This window comes from Oncorhynchus gorbuscha, unplaced genomic scaffold (genome assembly GCF_021184085.1).
Source record: "Oncorhynchus gorbuscha isolate QuinsamMale2020 ecotype Even-year unplaced genomic scaffold, OgorEven_v1.0 Un_scaffold_584, whole genome shotgun sequence".
In the NCBI taxonomy this organism is placed as follows: domain Eukaryota; kingdom Metazoa; phylum Chordata; class Actinopteri; order Salmoniformes; family Salmonidae; genus Oncorhynchus; species Oncorhynchus gorbuscha.
Window position 1 is genome coordinate 421,576 of NW_025745417.1, and position 21,059 is coordinate 442,634.

Here is a 21,059-nt window from a genome sequence, read left to right on the forward strand (position 1 = left end):
AATATTATTTTCGGGGCTCTTCAAGTAGGCTGGACACCTTACAAGGGTTTAATTGTTTGTAAAACTTTAGTGGAGAGAGTGGAGTCCCCATTTTAGGTCTTCATAAAGTATTCACACATCCTTGTTCCATATTTTGTTGTGTTAAAGCCTGAATTTAAAATGGATTCATTCAGATGTTTTGGGGTCACTGGCCTACACACACACAACACCCCATAATGTCAAAGTGGAATTATGTTTTACGAAGTCTTTACAAAATGTATTTAAATGAAAAGCTGAAATGTCTTGAATCATTACGTATTCAGCCCCTTTGTTATGGCCCCAAGTCTAAAAAGGTTCAGGAGGAGAAATGAGCTGAACAAGTCACACAATAATCAGCAGTGGTGCTGCAGTGGTGCCTGGGTAATATCACTGGGGAAGACATGGTACGACACATGTGTTGTGATAATAGTGGGTAATATAGTGGGTAATATAGTGGGTAATATAGTGGGTAATATAGTGGGTAATATAGTGGGTAATATAGTGGGTAATATAGTGGGTAATATAGTGGGTAATATAGTGGGTAATATAGTGGGTAATATCACTGGGGAAGACATTTACATTTACATTTAAGTCATTTAGCAGACGCTCTTATCCAGAGCGACTTACAAATTGGACATGGTACACCACATTGTTTGCTCTATAACCTGCTAGTTCATATGCTTTGCAACCATGATATATAAGCCTAAGGCCCAGACAATAAGAAGACACAGTGGCAGATTAAATTCAACCACACCTTTGTTTCATCACTAAATCAGAGAGTCTGTCCGGTGGAGTCCACAACACATATTGCATTTAACAGACAGTTACAACTAAAAGATACCAACAACTATTTAGTCTAATCAACGTAAACTACATATGTGGCAGTCCATGGTTCTGATTTATGTGTGTGTGTGTGTGTGTGTGTGTGTGTGTGTGTGTGTGTGTGTGTGTGTGTGTGTGTGTGTGTGTGTGTGTGTGTGTGTGTGTGTGTGTGTGTGTGTGTGTGTGTGTGTGTGTGTGTGTGTGTGTGTGTGTGTGTGTGTGTGTGTGTGTGTGTGTGTGTGTGTGTGTGTGTGTGTGTGTGTGTGTGTGTGTGTGTGTGTGTGTGTGTGTGTGCGTGCGTGCGTGTGTGCGTGTGCGTGTGCGTGTGTGTGTGTGTGTGTGTGTGTGTCAGCAGATTTCTCTACTTGTTGTTGAAATTCAACACACGGACACTTGAAGTCAAACTTAAATGAATCATTTAGTAGCTGGAGAGATTTAAACCACCTCAATGCACCACAGTAGAGAAGAGATGGCACCCTGTCACAGTCACCTGCATGAACCAAAACAGAGTGAGAGAAGAGATGGCACCCTGTCACAGTCACCTACATGAACCAAAACAGAGTGAGAGAAGAGATGGCACCCTGTCACAGTCACCTGCATGAACCAAAACAGAGTGAGAGAAGAGATGGCACCCTGTCATAGTCACCTACATGAACCAAAACAGAGTGAGAGAAGAGATGGCACCCTGTCACAGTCACCTACATGAACCAAAACAGAGTGAGAGAAGAGATGGCACCCTGTCACAGTCACCTGCATGAACCAAAACAGAGTGAGAGAAGAGATGGCACCCTGTCACAGTCACCTGCATGAACCAAAACAGAGTGAGAGAAGAGATGGCACCCTGTCACAGTCACCTGCATGAACCAAAACAGAGTGAGAGAAGAGATGGCACCCTGTCACAGTCACCTGCATGGACCAAAACAGAGAGAAGAGATGGCACCCTGTCACAGCCACCTACATGAACCAAAACAGAGTGAGAGAAGAGATGGCACCCTGTCACAGCCACCTACATGAACCAAAACAGAGTGAGAGAAGAGATGGCACCCTGTCACAGTCACCTGCATGAACCAAAACAGAGTGAGAGAAGAGATGGCACCCTGTCACAGTCACCTGCATGGACCAAAACAGAGTGAGAGAAGAGATGGCACCCTGTCACCTGCATGAACCAAAACAGAGTGAGAGAAGAGATGGCACCCTGTCACAGTCACCTGCATGAACCAAAACAGAGTGAGAGAAGAGATGGCACCCTGTCACAGTCACCTGCATGGACCAAAACAGAGAGAAGAGATGGCACCCTGTCACAGCCACCTACATGAACCAAAACAGAGTGAGAGAAGAGATGGCACCCTGTCACAGTCACCTGCATGAACCAAAACAGAGTGAGAGAAGAGATGGCACCCTGTCACAGCCACCTACATGAACCAAAACAGAGTGAGAGAAGAGATGGCACCCTGTCACAGTCACCTGCATGGACCAAAACAGAGAGAAGAGATGGCACCCTGTCACAGTCACCTGCATGAACCAAAACATTTACATTTACATTTAAGTCATTTAGCAGACGCTCTTATCCAGAGCGACTTACAAATTGGACAGAGTGAGATAAGAGATAGCACCCTGTCACAGTCACCTGCATGAACCAAAACAGAGTGAGAGAAGAAATAGCACCCTGTCACAGCCACCTGCATGGACCAAAACACAGTGAGAGAAGAGATTCCCCTCAGCAACAAAATTCCAGAAGAACAAAACGGTCTATCACCCTGTCATATTGTTTAATTTGTTATGTTTTAAATTCACCTTTATTTAACCAGGTGGGCTAGTTGAGAACACCTTTATTTAACCAGGTAGGCTAGTTGAGAACACCTTTATTTAACCAGGTGGGCTAGTTGAGAACACCTTTATTTAACCAGGTGGGCTAGTTGAGAACACCTTTATTTAACCAGGTAGGCCAGTTGAGAACACCTTTATTTAACCAGTTCTCATTTGAGGTAGGATAAGAGAGGTAATAAATACAGTAGATCTATATACAGCATGTGTAAATGAGGTAGGATGAGAGAGGTAATAAATACAGTAGATCTATATACAGCATGTGTAAATGAGGTAGGATGAGAGAGGTAATAAATACAGTAGATCTATATACAGCATGTGTAAATGAGGTAGGATGAGAGAGGTAATAAATACAGTAGATCTATATACAGCATGTGTAAATGAGGTAGGATAAGAGAGGTAATAAATACAGTAGATCTATATACAGCATGTGTAAATGAGGTAGGATGAGAGAGGTAATAAATACAGTAGATCTATATACAGCATGTGTAAATGAGGTAGGATAAGAGAGGTAATAAATACAGTAGATCTATATACAGCATGTGTAAATGAGGTAGGATGAGAGAGGTAATAAATACAGTAGATCTATATACAGCATGTGTAAATGAGGTAGGATAAGAGAGGTAATAAATACAGTAGATCTATATACAGCATGTGTAAATGAGGTAGGATAAGAGAGGTAATAAATACAGTAGATCTATATACAGCATGTGTAAATGAGGTAGGATAAGAGAGGTAATAAATACAGTAGATCTATATACAGCATGTGTAAATGAGGTAGGATGAGAGAGGTAATAAATACAGTAGATCTATATACAGCATGTGTAAATGAGGTAGGATGAGAGGTAATAAATACAGTAGATCTATATACAGCATGTGTAAATGAGGTAGGATAAGAGAGGTAATAAATACAGTAGATCTATATACAGCATGTGTAAATGAGGTAGGATGAGAGAGGTAATAAATACTGTAGATCTATATACAGCATGTGTAAATGAGGTAGGATGAGAGAGGTAATAAATACAGTAGATCTATATACAGCATGTGTAAATGAGGTAGGATAAGAGAGGTAATAAATACAGTAGATCTATATACAGCATGTGTAAATGAGGTAGGATGAGAGAGGTAATAAATACAGTAGATCTATATACAGCATGTGTAAATGAGGTAGGATGAGAGAGGTAATAAATACAGTAGATCTATATACAGCATGTGTAAATGAGGTAGGATAAGAGAGGTAATAAATACTGTACATACCTTTATTTTATGTCCTCGGCTACTTGGCTAAAAAGCTTGGTTCGCAACGTTCGCTAGTTAACTATTAAACATTAGCCGTCTACATCTAGCTACATATTGAACTTCCATCCTCTCAGGTCAGGGGCGCAATGTATGAAGTAATGATTAGTTCAGAATCAGCTTTATAATCATTAGCCAGTATGGAGAGGCCAATGGTGAGGCCAATGGTGACTTTAAAACAGTTACAGAGTTTAATGGCTGTGATAGGACAACACTGAGGATGGATCAACTACATTATAGTTACTCCTCAATACTAACCTCACTGACAGAGTTTAATGGCTGTGATAGGAGAACACTGAGGATGGATCAACAACATTGTAGTTACTCCTCAATACTAACCTAACTGACAGAGTTTAATGGCTGTGATAGGAGAACACTGAGGATGGATCAACTACATTATAGTTACTCCTCAATACTAACCTCACTGACAGAGTTTAATGGCTGTGATAGGAGAACACTGAGGATGGATCAACTACATTATAGTTACTCCTCAATACTAACCTCACTGACAGAGTATAATGGCTGTGATAGGAGAACACTGAGGATGGATCAACAACATTATAGTTACTCCTCAATACTAACCTCACTGACAGAGTTTAATGGCTGTGATAGGAGAACACTGAGGATGGATATGTTGAAGCATAGTAGTGGCTGTTTGGTGCAAATCCAATACAACCCCTTACTGACTGCCATTCTCCATATGTTGAAGCATAGTGGTGGCTGCATCATTTACATTTACATTGTAGTCATTTAGCAGACACTCTGATGCAGAGGTGAATCATTTAGCAGACGCTCTGATGCCGAGGTGAGTCATTTAGCAGATGCTCTGATCCAGTAGTGAGTCATTTAGCAGACACTCTGATCCAGTAGTGAGTCATTTAGCAGACCCATCTGATCCAGTAGTGAGTCATTTAGCAGATGCTCTGATCCAGTAGTGAGTCATATAGCAGACGCTCTGATCCAGTAGTGAGTCATTTAGCAGACGCTCTGATGCCGAGGTGAGTCATTTAGCAGATGCTCTGATCCAGTAGTGAGTCATATAGCAGACGCTCTGATCCAGTAGTGAGTCATTTAGCAGATGCTCTGATCCAGTAGTGAGTCATTTAGCAGATGCTCCGATCCAGTAGTGAGTCATTTAGCAGACGCTCTGATCCAGTAGTGAGTCATATAGCAGATGCTCTGATCCAGTAGTGAGTCATATAGCAGACGCTCTGATCCAGTAGTGAGTCATTTAGCAGACGCTCTGATCCAGTAGTGAGTCATTTAGCAGATGCTCTGATCCAGTAGTGAGTCAATTAGTAGACGCTCTGATCCAGTAGTGAGTCATTTAGCAGACGCTCTGATCCAGTAGTGAGTCATTTAGCAGACGCTCTGATCCAGTAGTGAGTCATTTAGCAGATGCTCTGATCCAGTAGTGAGTCATTTAGTAGACGCTCTGATCCAGTAGTGAGTCATTTAGCAGATGCTCTGATCCAGTAGTGAGTCATATAGCAGACGCTCTGATCCAGTAGTGAGTCATTTAGCAGATGCTCTGATCCAGTAGTGAGTCATTTAGCAGACGCTCTGATCCAGTAGTGAGTCATTTAGCAGACGCTCTGATCCAGTAGTGAGTCATTTAGCAGACACCTCAACGGCTCAGACACAGGAGGTATGTGGCAGAGTCTACAGTCAATCACGGACCTCAGAAAGAAAACCAGCCCAGTGGCGGACCATGATGTCCTGCTCCCAGACAAACTAAACAACTACTATGTACATATTCCTATTCATTCCTTTACACTTGTGTGTATAAAGGTAGTTGTTGTGAAATTGTTAGATTACTTGTTAGATATTACTGTACGGTCGGAACTGGAAGCACAAGCATTTCGCTACACTCTCATTAACATCTGCTAACCATGTGTATGTGACAAATAACATTTGATTTGATTTAACGAATAAGATTACATGGAGAGGGAGACCTGATCCTAGATCATAATGAATCAGATTACATGGAGAGGGAGACCTGATCCTAGATCATAATGAATCAGATTACATGGAGAGGGGGGACCTGATCCTAGATCATAATGAATCAGATTACATGGAGAGGGAGGACCTGATCCTAGATCATAATGAATCAGATTACATGGAGAGGGGGACCTGATCCTAGATCATAATGAATCAGATTACATGGAGAGGGGGACCTGATCCTAGATCATAATGAATCAGATTACATGGAGAGGAGGGACCTGATCCTAGATCATAATGAATCAGATTACAGGGAGAGGGAGGACCTGACCCTAGATCATAATGAATCAGATTACATGGAGAGGGGGGACCTGATCCTAGATCATAATGATTGGATGAAAGCGTCTGCTAAATGGCATATATTATAATGAATCAGATTACATGGAGAGGGGGACCTGATCCTAGATCATAATGAATCAGATTACAGGGAGAGGAGGGCCCTGATCCTAGATCATAATGAATCAGATTAGATGGAGAGGGGGGACCGGATCCTAGATCAGCACTCCAACTCTGGGACACTGCCTGTATGAAACAGAACACATAGTTGTAAAGTCTAGTTACAGCAGGTGTTTACTGCCATCTAGTGGAAGATACCAATATAACACTTTATTATCAGGGTGGGGAGGCGGCTGATCTGAAACAGAAAGTAAAGTTGCTCTTTTGTTCAGGATCCATTTTGAGACGACAGAGCAGAAAACACTATATGGAGATTATTGAAAAATAAAGTAGGTATTTCTGAACAATAATCTATTCTAATGGACAGAGTATGTGCATGAATACCTGGAATGAGATATTACTAGTTAGTAGAACTGCTACTTGAGCTGAGTTAGTGTCAGACAGCAGTTTTCAAAGTGTAAACTAATCAGTAGGCCGACATGTTATCAGTAAAACGTCTGGTAAAGATGGTGGAGGAGCTTTTCAATGATATGGTTTTATGTTTATCTCAGGGTTTCTCCATCCTTTTGTTCTTACCAGCACTTACACACCTGATTCAACTAATCATCACATATTTGAAGACAGTTTAATATTTGAGGCAAACTAATGAACATTCTCAAATTAAAACCTTTTGGGTTTGTAGGACTGCTTACAATTATTAAAGTCCGACAGTAACTCACATCTTGGAGAAAAAAAACACAGCTAAACTTGGTTTAGAGTAAATTATATGTTTATCAAAAATAATGTAAGAGAGATGACTTGAAGAAGTCTGGGTTTTGAACTCTGTGTCTCTGCTACAGTAGGAGGATCGTTTTGCATGGCCCGGTGCTACAGCTGAGTGGACATATATTTTATGGACCAATGGAATGGTGTAAAATGCTTAAACTCTGCTCCCCCGGGGAGCCGGGCAATGCACAACTAATACACCCAGTGACCGTTACTTTATTTCCTGATATGAAATGGAAAGTAATTTTGTAGCTGACGCAGTTCCAGAATGTCTGTTGAAACTGTGTCTCATATGGAACGTTAGAACAGTGGTGGAAACAGAACTCAGTTCCAGAATGTCTGTTGAAACTGTGTCTCATATGGAACGTTAGAACAGTGGTGGAAACAGAACTCAGTTCCAGAATGTCTGTTGAAACTGTGTCTCATATGGAACGTTAGAACAGTGGTGGAAACAGAACTCAGTTCCAGAATGTCTGTTGAAACTGTGTCTCATATGGAACGTTAGAACAGTGGTGGAAACAGAACTCAGTTCTCAAACTGGAGTAAAAGTAAAGATTCCTTCATAGAAAATGACTCAAGTAAAAGTGAAAGTCACCCAGTAAAATACTACTTCAGGAAAAGTCTAGAAGTATTTGGTTTTAAATATAATTAAATATCAAAAGTAAAAGTAAAGTTGTAATAATTGAAAATTCCTTATATTAAGAAAACCAGACAGCACCATTTTCTTGTTATTTTAATTAAGGATAGCCAGGGTCACACTCCAACACTCAGACATCATTTAAAAACAAAGCATTTGTGTTTAGTGAGTCCTCCAGATCAGAGGCAGTAGGGATGACCAGGGATGTTCTCTGTTTAGTGAGTCTGCCAGATAAGAGGCAGTAGGGATGACCAGGGATGTTCTCTGTTTAGTGAGTCCCAGAGGCAGTAGGGATGACCAGGGATGTTCTCTGTTTAGTGAGTCCTCCAGACAGGGATGTTCTCTGAGGCAGTAGGAATGACCAGGGATGTTCTCTGTTTAGTGAGTCCTCCAGATCAGAGGCAGTAGGGATGACCTGGGATGTTCTCTGTTTAGTGAGTCCTCCAGATCAGAGGCAGTAGGGATGACCAGAGATGTTCTCTTGATAATTGTGCAAATTGGACAATTTTCTGTCCTGCTAAGCATTCAAAATGTAATGAGTACCTTTGGCTGTCAGGGAAAATGTACGGAGTAAAAAGTACATCATTCTATTTATGAATGAAGTGAAGTGAAAGTAAAAGTTGTTCAAAAATATAAATAGTAAAGTAAAGGACAGATACCCACAAAAACTACTGAAGTACTTTACACCACTGTATTAGAAGACTGATAAATGTGTTGATTTGAAGGAAATTCTATTCTACTGTATCTTAGTCTATGCATTACTCATCTCATATGTATATACTGTATTCTATTCTACTGTATCTTAGTCTATGCATTACTCATCTCATATGTATATACTGTATTATATTCTACTGTATCTTAGTCTATGCATTACTCATCTCATATGTATATACTGTATTCTATACTATTCTACTGTATCTTAGTCTATGTATTACTCATCTCATATGTATATACTGTATTCTATACTGTTCTACTGTATCTTAGTCTATGCATTACTCATCTCATATGTATATACTGTATTCTATACTATTCTACTGTATCTTAGTCTATGCATTACTCATCTCATATGTATATACTGTATTCTATACTATTCTACTGTATCTTAGTCTATGCATTACTCATCTCATATGTATATACTGTATTCTATACTATTCTACTGTATCTTAGTCTATGCATTACTCATCTCATATGTATATACTGTATTCTATACTATTCTACTGTATCTTAGTCTATGCATTACTCATCTCATATGTATATACTGTATTCTATACTATTCTACTGTATCTTAGTCTATGCATTACTCATCTCATATGTATATACTGTATTCTATTCTACTGTATCTTAGTCTATGTATTACTCATCTCATATGTATATACTGTATTCTATACTATTCTACTGTATTCTATACTATTATACTGTATCTTAGTCTATGCATTACTCATCTCATATGTATATACTGTATTCTATACTATTCTACTGTATTCTATACTATTATACTGTATCTTAGTCTATGCATTACTCATCTTATATGTAGATACTGTATTCTATACTATTCTACTGTATCTTAGTCTATGCATTACTCATCTCATATGTAGATACTGTATTCTATACTATTCTACTGTATCAGTCTATGCATTACTCATCTCATATGTATATACTGTATTTTATACTATTCTACTGTATCAGTCTATGCATTACTCATCTCATATGTATATACTGTATTCTATACTATTCTACTGCATCTTAGCCTATGTATTACTCATCTCATATGTATATACTGTATTCTATATTATTCTACTGTATCTTAGTCTATGCCGCTCTGACATTGTGACCAATAACATTTGATTTGATTTAGATTAGGTGATATACACTACATGACCAAAAGTATGTGGACACTTGCTAGTCGAACATCTCATTCCAAAATTATAGGCATTCATATGGAGTTGGTCCCCCTTTTGCTGCTATAACAGCCTCCACTCTTCTGGGACGGCTTTCCACTAGATGTTGGAACATTGCTGCGGGGACTTGCTTCCATTCAGCCACACGAGCATTAGGGAGGTCGGGCACTGATGTTGGGTGATTGGACCTGTCTCGCAGTCGGCATTCCAATTCATCCCAAAGGTGTTCAATGGGGTTGAGGTCAGGACTCTGTGCAGGCCAGTCAAGTTCTTCCACACCAATCTCGACAAGCCATTACTGTATGGACCTCGCTTTGTGCACGGGGACATTGTCTTGCTGAAACAGGAAACGGCCTTCCCCAAACTGCCCAAGACAATTTTCCTCCGCCACCAAACTTTACAGTTGGCACAATGCATTCGGACAGGAAGCGTTTTCCTGGCATCCACCAAACCCAGATTCCACTGCTCCAGAGTCCAATGGCAGCGAGCTCTACACCACTCAAGCCGATGCTTGGCATTGCGCAAGGTGATCTTGTGTGCGGCTGCTTGGCCATGGAAATCCATTTCATGAAGCTCCCGATGAACAGTTATTTTGCTGACATTGCAGTTTGGAACTCGGTAGTGAGTGTTGCAACCGAGGACAGATCATTTTTATGTGCTTCCACACTTGGCGAGCCAGTCCTCTGAGCTTGAGTGGCCTACCACTTCACTGTTGAGCCGTTGTTGATCCGAGACGTTTCCACTTCACAATAACAGCACTTACAGTTGACCGGGGCAGCTCTAGCAGGGCAGATATTTGACAAACTGACATGTTGGAAAGGTGGCATCCTATGACGGTGCCACGTTGAAAGGCACTGAGATCTTCAGTTAGGTCATTCTACTGCCAATGTTTGTTTATGGAGATTGCATGGCTGGCTGTCCGACTTTATACACCTGTCAGCAACAGGTGTGGCTGAAATAGAATCCACTAATTTGGAGGGGTGTCCACATATGTTTGCATATACAGTGTAGATTCTCTGTCCTGCTACTGGTAGGACTATAACATTATGTGAACTGATCTGAACAGGTTTAGGCTGGTCATCGATGACATGTAGGCTATATCTGAGGTATAGACTTTCATCTGCATATCACTGACCATCTGCTAGTATACATTATAACCTAGCCTACTTTACATAATATAAAATCTCTCACTTGTTGCAAAAAACCTTTCTGAATGGATCAATCAAATCAAATCAAATGTATTTATATAGCCCTTCGTACATCAGCTGATATCTCAAAGTGCTGTACAGAAACCCAGCCTAAAACCTCAAACAGCAAGCAATGCAGGTGAAGGTGGCTAGGAAAAACTCCCTAGAAAGGCCAAAACCTAGGAAGAAACCTAGAGAGGAACCAGGCTATGTGGGGTGGCCAGTCCTCTTCTGGCTGTGCCGGGTGGAGATTATAACAGAACATGGCCAAGATGTTCAAATGTTCATAAATGACCAGTATGGTTGAATAATAATAAGGCAGAACAGTTGAAACTGAAATCAATGATTTCCCCCCTCAGATCAATAATGTCCGTTTTAGCCCTTCTGTCTACATTCTCAGATACGTTTAGAAAATAACAGATTGAAAGACAATAAATAGCCACTTTTGATTAATACAAATAAGTGTGAGACATGGCCTTGTGTTGAGGCACTGTCTAGAACTACCTTAACAAACAGTGACTTATTATTATTGACAGTTACCATGGAGATGAAATGTCACAACTACATGTTCATGTGATGCATTAAATCACCTGACTGTTTCTATGTATGTTAGTAAATGTTTTATTTCTCAAAGAGATAATGAATACATGAGAAAAATAATTAATTGTCACTGTGTTAATCACAACCAACATGCTGGATCTCTGTTTAGGGGTCAGTGCTCTAAAATGAGTCTCTCCGGGAAGAGAGAGGAGGGGGGCCCTGCCTCTAAAATTCATCTCTGTGAGGGACATGACACCAAAGCTAAGAGGTAAGATGATAATTTTATGAATAATTTATAAAGTTTATTTCCAAAATAAATAGCTATCTTAAGATGAATGCACAAACTGTAAATTGTTCTGGATAAGAGCATCTGCTAAATCAGGGGTTCTCAATCCGGGGTCTGTGGAGGTACTGCAGGCGTTCTCAATCCGGGCTCTGTGGAGGTACTGCAGGGGTTCTCAATCCGGGGTCTGTGGAGGTACTGCAGGGGTTCTCAATCCGGGGTCTGTGGAGGTACTGCAGGGGTTCTCAATCCGGGGTCTGTGGAGGAACTGCAGGGGTTCTCAATCCGGGGTCTGTGGAGATACTGCAGGGGTTCTCAATCCGTGGTCTGGGGAGGTACTGCAGGGGTTCTCAATCCGGGGTCTGTGGAGGTACTGCAGGGGTTCTCAATACGGGGTCTGTGGAGGTACTGCAGGGGTTCTCAATCCGGGGTCTGTGGAGGTACTGCAGAGGTTCTCAATACGGGGTCTGTGGAGGTACTGCAGGGGTTCTCAAACCGGGGTCTGTGGAGGTACTGCAGGGGTTCTCAATCCGGGGTCTGTGGAGGTACTGCAGGGGTTCTCAATCCGGGGTCTGGGGAGGTACTGCAGGGGTTCTCAATCCGGGGTCTGTGGAGGTACTGCAGGGGTTCTCAATCCGGGGTCTGTGGAGGAACTGCAGGGGTTCTCAATCCGGGGTCTGTGGAGATACTGCAGGGGTTCTCAATCCGGGGTCTGGGGAGGTACTGCAGGGGTTCTCAATCCGGGGTCTGTGGAGGTACTGCAGGGGTTCTAAATCCGGGGTCTGTGGAGGTACTGCAGGGGTTCGCAATCCGGGGTCTGTGGAGGTACTGCAGGGGTTCTCAATACGGGGTCTGTGGAGGTACTGCAGGGGTTCTCAAACCGGGGTCTGTGGAGGTACTGCAGGGGTTCTCAATCCGGGGTCTGTGGAGGTACTGCAGGGGTTCTCAATCCGGGGTCTGTGGAGGTACTGCAGGGGTTCTCAAACCGGGGTCTGTGGAGGTACTGCAGGGGTTCTCAATCCGGGGTCTGTGGAGGTACTGCAGGGGTTCTCAATCCGGGGTCTGGGGAGGTACTGCAGGGGTTCTCAATCCGGGGTCTGTGGAGGTACTGCAGGGGTTCCTCAGCACCCTGACTGTACTCATTGATATGTAAGATATTTGACAGGATTTTTACATGACACGACCACTTTGCCTCTTAATTATTGCCTAATATAATGGAATGCATATTTTAACCAATTGTGATGGTTGTTACCAGCAGAATATTGACAACATAACCGTTACATCAACACTCTCTTCACACCCGTTTAACAACTCTAAATATATTTGGCATAGTAGGCATCAAGTCCCTTCCAATAATGTTGCCTACAACATTGAATACAATGTTCATATTCATTGAACACATATTACACCCTAGATACCTTCAATTGCCCAGTTTATATCCATCTGCCAAATTTAGGAGTATTTTTTAACAATATGATGTTGTGCTCCAAAGGGAGAACTTGAAATAACATGATGTAGATAATTAAATCATCAAAAGAAAAACGTGTTTAGAAAACAAGGTTCCTTATGGAGCCAAAAAGGCTTCTATCACTTCCTTAAAATATTAAATCAATAAAAGTTATATATATATATTTTGGGGTTCAGTGAAGAAGAACCTCTAGAGTTCTGATCAACAAAAGGTTCATGTTTTGAGGATGTGAACCCAGCAGCCATCCAGTGGTCAGATCAATTCCACCTGTTTTTTCCAGCGCCCGGCCCGGGATTCGAACCAGCCACCCTTCGTCCACAGCTCCAACTCCAACCTGAGTTAATCTTCAGAAATAAGCCTGAATTAATCTGCCAAAATGAAGACAAAATGCTATGCAGACATACATGGTATCACTAGTTATACATCATTATCATACATAACTCATCGCCAAAAGCACAAGACATACTGTTGCATGTAGGTCTATATTATTTATGGGTTGATCACATAGAAATATAAAAACATTATTTTTAATTACTGCAATGCAATTACATGTGGCTCAGGAACCACTGACTCACTGCATGATTCTATAGTATTATCAAGACACCTGCTGTTAACTCTTAACTACTTAGACAGCTCACGAGGTGTCCTAAATATCTGCTGACTAGGTGGGTAGGTAATTTAGGTAATGGGTAGGTAACTAGGTAATTTATACTCATTAGTGTAAAATGTCTTTATTCTCAGCACTTATACGACCAATTTTCTACTCTGAGACACTTTATGTATATGGTCCCAGATCTCAAAATATTGTTATAAAAAAACTGAATGTTTGATCTCAAAACGTTGTTATAATTTTGTAAAAATGTTTGTTAAACATAATAATAAAAAAATGAATATTACTAATGTAACCCACTGTAAAGACTGGGTTTAGGTTATTGTGTTGCACAGCTCATGTCCGCGTTACAGAACTGTGTTGCAGAACTGTCCGCAGCGTACAGAACTGTCCGCGTCCCCGTACAGAACTGTCGGTGTGGATATTGTCCGGTTACGCGCAGAGTGGACTGAGGTGATCTTGGGGAATATGACGGAGTTTGTTAGTGGAGACACCGAAGTTTATTGTTCAATTTGCTTTTTTTTTGTTACGGTGTTGAGACACCAGAAGTTTATTGTTCAATTTTCAATTTTTTTCTTTACGGTGAGGGACAGTGTTACCATAGCTACCACTACATCATCACCGCTTCTCCCTCTCTCGTTGACGGATGCTGGCTACCTCTGTCCGGTTCTCCTTCTTCACTAGATGGACGGTAACTTTAGTGTTTAACCCTCTGTGTTCAAGGACCGAACGTTTGAATATTATTTTCAGAGCGCCTCAATAGCAGGTATTGAACCCCAGGTAAATAATCACTAGTCAGAACCTCAACCTCAATATACATTCATTATAAAAAATATATTTAATATCTGATATTGTGAGTAAACAACCTCGAGTGTGCGTCTTCCAGCCCTCCAATAAATTATATCTTTAAACCTTCCCGGTTAGTAAATGTACCTCAACATGCCCCGGAGAAGGCAGAGTAACGACACCAGCCTTTTAGTGGGGCTGACAGACTGACTACAACGCTCTCGACGCTAAATTAATTTCGTCATTTTAAATGACACACTGCTCTCGCGCCATTAACTAACGTCTGGAAGTCAGTTATATTTGTGACGCAGTTCGCGCTGCATCTCCTCATTGGTTTATAGAAGCAGGTACCTACGCGCCATTAACTAACGTCTGGAAGTCAGTTCTATTTGTGACGCAGTTCGCGCTGCATCTCCTCATTGGTTTATAGAAGCAGGTACCCACGCGCCATTAACTAACGTCTGGAAGTCAGTTCTATTTGTGAAACTCTTCTTATGTTTCCCATCTGAGCTCAGAGTAGATGAGAGATGTAATGTTTGTCTCTGTTGTGTTGAAGCCCAATCAAGCAGGAGAGACCAGCCTCCCCTGTTCCCAGCTGTGTCCATGAAGAGTGACTGGTCTATGGAACCTCCTATAGAGTTTAGAGAGGGAGACTTTTCTACTGAACAAAGGTAAGAAGAACTCATGGGTCCTGGTCAGTGAGTTAAACAACACTGTCTCTAGTCATTTCTCCTCCCATTTTCCCATTTATTGTTGTTGTTTTCATAATCCATAGGCTAATCATTTTGTCCATTTTCATAGTCCTAAAACAATATTAAACAAACACAACATTCCCTCCCTGTGTGTGTGTGTGTGTGTGTGTGTGTGTGTGTGTGTGTGTGTGTGTGTGTGTGTGTGTGTGTGTGTGTGTGTGTGTGTGTGTGTGTGTGTGTGTGTGTGTGTGTGTGTGTGTGTGTGTGTGTGTGTGTGTGTACCTGGTACCCTGCACATTGACTCAGTACTGGTTCTCCTTATAGTCTCATTTTTACCTCAACTACCTGGTACCCTGCACATTGACTCAGTACTGGTAGTCTCATTATTACCTCAACTATACCCTGCACATTGACTCAGTACTGGTACTCCTTATAGTCTCATTATTACCTCAACTACCTGGTACCCTGCACATTGACTCAGTACTGGTACTCCTTATAGTCTCATTATTACCTCAACTACCTGGTACCCTGCACATTGACTCAGTACTGGTACTCCTTATAGTCTCATTATTACCTCAACTACCTGGTACCCTGCACATTGACTCAGTACTGGTACTCCTCTATAGTCTCATTATTACCTCAACATTACCTGGTACCCTGCACATTGACTCAGTACTGGTACTCCTTATAGTCTCATTATTACCTCAACTACCTGGTACCCTGCACATTGACTCAGTACTGGTACTCCTTATAGTCTCATTATTACCTGGTACCCTGCACATTGACTCAGTACTGGTACTCCTTATATTCTCATTATTTTCCTGGTACCCTGCACATTGACTCAGTACCTCTTATACATTACCTGGTACCCTGCACATTGACTCAGTACTGGTTCTCCTTATAGTCTCATTATTACCTCAACTACCTGGTACCCTGCACATTGACTCAGTACTGGTACTCCTTATAGTCTCATTATTACCTCAACTACCTGGTACCCTGCACATTGACTCAGTACTGGTACTCCTTATAGTCTCATTATTACCTCAACTACCTGGTGACTCAGTACTGGTACTCCATTACTCAGTACTGGTTGACTCTTATAGTCTCATTATTACCTCAACTACCTGGTACCCTGCACATTGACTCAGTACTGGTACTCCTTATAGTCTCATTATTACCTCAACTACCTGGTACCCTGCACATTGACTCAGTACTGGTACTCCTTATAGTCTCATTATTACCTCAACTACCTGGTACCCTGCACATTGACTCAGTACTGGTACTCCTTATAGTCTCATTATTACCTCAACTACCTGGTACCCTGCACATTGACTCAGTACTGGTACTCCTTATAGTCTCATTATTACCTCAACTACCTGGTACCCTGCACATTGACTCAGTACTGGTACTCCTTATAGTCTCATTATTACCTCAACTACCTGGTACCCTGCACATTGACTCATTGACTCAGTACTGGTAGTACTCCTTATAGTCTCATTATTAACTCAACTACCTGGTACCCTGCACATTGACTCAGTACTGGTACTCCTTATAGTCTCATTATTACCTCAACTACCTGGTACCCTGCACATTGACTCAGTACTGGTACTCCTTATAGTCTCATTATTACCTCAACTACCTGGTACCCTGCACATTGACTCAGTACTGGTACTCCTTATAGTCTCATTATTACCTCAACTACCTGGTACCCTGCACATTGACTCAGTACTGGTACTCCTTATAGTCTCATTATTACCTCAACTACCTGGTACCCTGCACATTGACTCAGTACTGGTACTCCTTATAGTCTCATTATTACCTCAACTACCTGGTACCCTGCACATTGACTCAGTACTGGTACTTTATAGTCTCATTATTACCTCAACTACCTGGTACCCTGCACATTGACTCAGTACTGGTACTCCTTATAGTCTCATTATTTTCCTGGTACCCTGCACATTGACTCAGTACTGGTTCTCCTTATAGTTCTCATTATTCCTGGTACCCTGCACATTGACTCAGTACTGGTTCTCCTTATAGTCTCATTATTATTTTCCTGGTACCCTGCACATTGACTCAGTACTGGTACTCCTTATAGTCTCATTATTACCTCAACTACCTGGTACCCTGCACATTGACTCAGTACTGGTACTCCTTATAGTCTCATTATTACCTCAACTACCTGGTACCCTGCACATTGACTCAGTACTGGTTCTCCTTATAGTCTCATTATTACCTCAACTACCTGGTACCCTGCACATTGACTCAGTACTGGTACTCCTTATAGTCTCATTATTACCTCAACTACCTGGTACCCTGCACATTGACTCAGTACTGGTACTCCTTATAGTCTCATTATTACTCAACTACCTGGTACCCTGCACATTGACTCAGTACTGGTACTCCTTATAGTCTCATTATTACCTCAACTACCTGGTACCCTGCACATTGACTCAGTACTGGTACTCCTTATAGTCTCATTATTACCTCAACTACCTGGTACCCTGCACATTGACTCAGTACTGGTACTCCTTATAGTCTCATTATTACCTCAACTACCTGGTACCCTGCACATTGACTCAGTACTGGTACTCCTTATAGTCTCATTATTACCTCAACTACCTGGTACCCTGCACATTGACTCAGTACTGGTACTCCTTATAGTCTCATTATTACCTCAACTACCTGGTACCCTGCACATTGACTCAGTACTGGTACTCCTTATAGTCTCATTATTACCTCAACTACCTGGTACCCTGCACATTGACTCAGTACTGGTACTCCTTATAGTCTCATTATTACCTCAACTACCTGGTACCCTGCACATTGACTCAGTACTGGTACTCCTTATAGTCTCATTATTACCTCAACTACCTGGTACCCTGCACATTGACTCAGTACTGGTACTCCTTATAGTCTCATTATTACCCTCAACTACTCCTGGTAGTCTCCCTACCCTGCACATTGACTCAGTACTGGTACTCCTTATAGTCTCATTATTACTGGTACTCCTTATATTCTCATTATTTTCCTGGTACCCTGCACATTGACTCAGTACTGGTACTCAACTACCTGGTACCCTGCACATTGACTCAGTACTGGTACTCCTTATAGTCTCATTATTACCTCAACTACCTGGTACCCTGCACATTGACTCAGTACTGGTACTCCTTATAGTCTCATTATTCGCATCAACGAGCGTCTAGAAGTCAGTTCTATTTGTGACGCAGATCGCGCTGCATCTCATTGGTTTATAGGAGCAGGTGCCATCTCCTCATTGGTTTATAGAAGCAGGTACCCACATGCCATCTCCTCATTGGTTTATAGAAGCAGGTACCCACGTGCCATCTCCTCATTGGTTTATAGAAGCAGGTACCCACGTGCCATCTCCTCATTGGTTTATAGAAGCAGGTACCCACGTGCCATCTCCTCATTTAGCAAAAAAACTTAACAAACATAACTTCTTTAAACAATAAAAGCTAATTTACAAACATTTCTGAAAATGGATATATAGCTTTTTGGAATGAAACTCCTGTTTCCCATCTGAGCTCAGAGTAGATGAGAGATGTAATGTTTGTCTCTGTTGTGTTGAAGCCCAATCAAGCAGGAGAGACCAGCCTCCCCTGTTCCCAGCTGTGTGTCCATGAAGAGTGACTGGTCTATGGATCCTCCTATAGAGTTTAGAGAGGGAGACTTTTCTACTGAACAAAGGTAAGAAGAACTCATGGGTCCTGGTCAGTGAGTTAAACAACACTGTCTCTAGTCATTTCTCCTCCCATTTTCCCATTTATTGTTGTTGTTTTCATAATCCATAGGCTCATCATTTTGTCCATTTTCATAGTCCTAAAACAATATTAAACAAACACAACATTCCCTCCCTGTGTGTGTGTGTGTGTGTGTGTGTGTGTGTGTGTGTGTGTGTGTGTGTGTGTGTGTGTGTGTGTGTGTGTGTGTGTGTGTGTGTGTGTGTGTGTGTGTGTGTGTGTGTGTGTGTGTGTGTGTGTGTGTGTGTGTGTGTGTGTGTGTGTGTGTGTGTGTGTGTGTGTGCCTGTACTCCCTGGATGAGGAGATGTAATCTCATGTTTTGTCCACAGAAACCAACAGGAGAGATCAGAGTCAGAGATTCTCAGTGGTCAGTCTTCCCAGAGTCATCAAACAGACCTGGCCTCCATATTCAGTGTATGTGGTCCTGTTATGTACATTTGTTTTTGTTTACCTCAAGTAAAGTTGATCTGTCAATCATTCATTAATGTGTTAATGAGAAGCATTTATTCTCTTGCTTAACTAATTTACTTAATTTTTTCCAGATGCTTGAAGAGAAAATTATGACATTTGTGAAGAACGAGCTGAAGATGTTCAAGAGGATTCTTGGTCCAGAACTCCCAGAAGGCTTTGAGAGTCAGAAGCAGGAAGTGGTGGACGCTGAAGATGAGAAGCAGGAGAGCAGTGCCAGAGAGGGGGCTCTGAAGATCACACTGCACATCCTGAGGAAAATGAACCAGATGGAGCTTGCTGACACACTGGAGAAATGTAAGATCTGTCTGCCTCATGTTGAATGATGTTTTATAACATTTAAAAGCTGTAGCTAAAGTACAGCTAAAGTAGCTGTGTAACTCAATGATATTGTAGCAGCCTTAACACAACACCTAGTGACCTCATCAAGTAGCAGCAGGGATGTGTTGTGGTGATTAATTTAGAGAGAGAACATTAATAATACCATCCATAACACCAATAATAATATAATCAGTCACACCAGTCTGTAACGCATTATGAAAACATTTACACATTTATACAGTCAGTTTAGAGAATACATTATTATAATTTACAACTTTATAACAGTCCTTCAATACTGTAGACATTAAAACAGACATAATATTAATATCCTCTGTTATTTCTTCATTCAGATGAGCTTGCTGTGATTTGCCAACGTGAACTCAAATCTAATCTAAAGAAGAAGTTTCAATGTATATTTGAGGGGATCGCTAAACAAGGAAACCCAACACTTCTCAATAAGATCTACACAGAGCTCTACATCACAGAGGGTGGAACAGGAGAGGTCAATAATGAACATGAGCTGAGACAGATTGAGACAACAACCAGGAAACAAGCAAGACCAGAGACTGCAATCAAATGTAACGACATCTTCAAACCCTTAACTGGACAAGACAAACCTATCAGAACTGTGCTGACAAAGGGAGTCGCTGGCATTGGAAAAACAGTCTCTGTGCAGAAGTCCACATCATGTGCCACATTCCAGTCTTCTGTTGGATTTCTGCAACAGTCCTTGAACACATGCTGAAACACAAGAGAGAAGAGATGCCCAAGACTCTGACTGAGATGTACACACACCTTGTGGTGTTTCATACCAAACAGAAGAATGAAAAGTATCTTGGGAAAGAAGAGACAGGTCCACACTGGAATAAAGAGAGCATTCTGTCACTGGGAAAACTGGCTTTTCAACAGCTTGTGAAGGGCAATCTGATTTTCTATGAAGAAGACCTGACAGAGGCTGGCATTGATGTCAATGAAGCCTCAGTGTACTCAGGATTGTGCACACAGCTCTTTAAAGAGGAATGTGGGCTGTACCAGGACAAGGTGTACTGCTTTGTTCATCTGAGCATTCAGGAGTTTCTGGCTGCTGTATATGTGTTCCTCTCATTCATCAACAACACTGAGAATCTCATGGACAAACTGAAAACAAACGACGAGCCTGAAGTTGCTTTCTACAAGAGTGCTGTGGATAAAACGTTACAAAGTGAGACAGGAAACTTAGACCTTTTCCTCCGCTTCCTTCTGGGCCTCTCACTGGAGTCCAATCAGAAGCACTTACGAGGTC

General features: G+C 41.5%; 1 protein-coding gene across 9 annotated transcripts in view; it reads left to right on the forward strand.

Moving 5' to 3' along the window:
- Positions 1-20,524, forward strand: part of LOC124018858 — a 292,551-nt gene extending 272,027 nt beyond the window's left edge. For 3 of the 9 annotated variants that reach the window (XM_046334165.1, XM_046334164.1, XM_046334163.1), the window contains exons 2-7: positions 11,554-11,652; positions 15,088-15,202; positions 18,818-18,934; positions 19,318-19,402; positions 19,531-19,753; positions 20,128-20,524. In XM_046334165.1, coding sequence (XP_046190121.1) covers positions 11,634-11,652; positions 15,088-15,202; positions 18,818-18,934; positions 19,318-19,402; positions 19,531-19,753; positions 20,128-20,522 — 954 coding nt within the window. In that variant the 5' untranslated portion in view covers positions 11,554-11,633 and the 3' untranslated portion in view covers positions 20,523-20,524. Of the gene's footprint in view, positions 1-6,623; positions 6,687-11,553; positions 11,653-15,087; positions 15,203-18,817; positions 18,935-19,317; positions 19,403-19,530; positions 19,754-20,127 lie in introns of those variants that run through there. The other 6 variants (XM_046334167.1, XM_046334160.1, XM_046334161.1 and 3 more) reach the window with 4 other exon arrangements.
- The last annotated feature ends 535 nt before the right edge of the window (positions 20,525-21,059 follow it).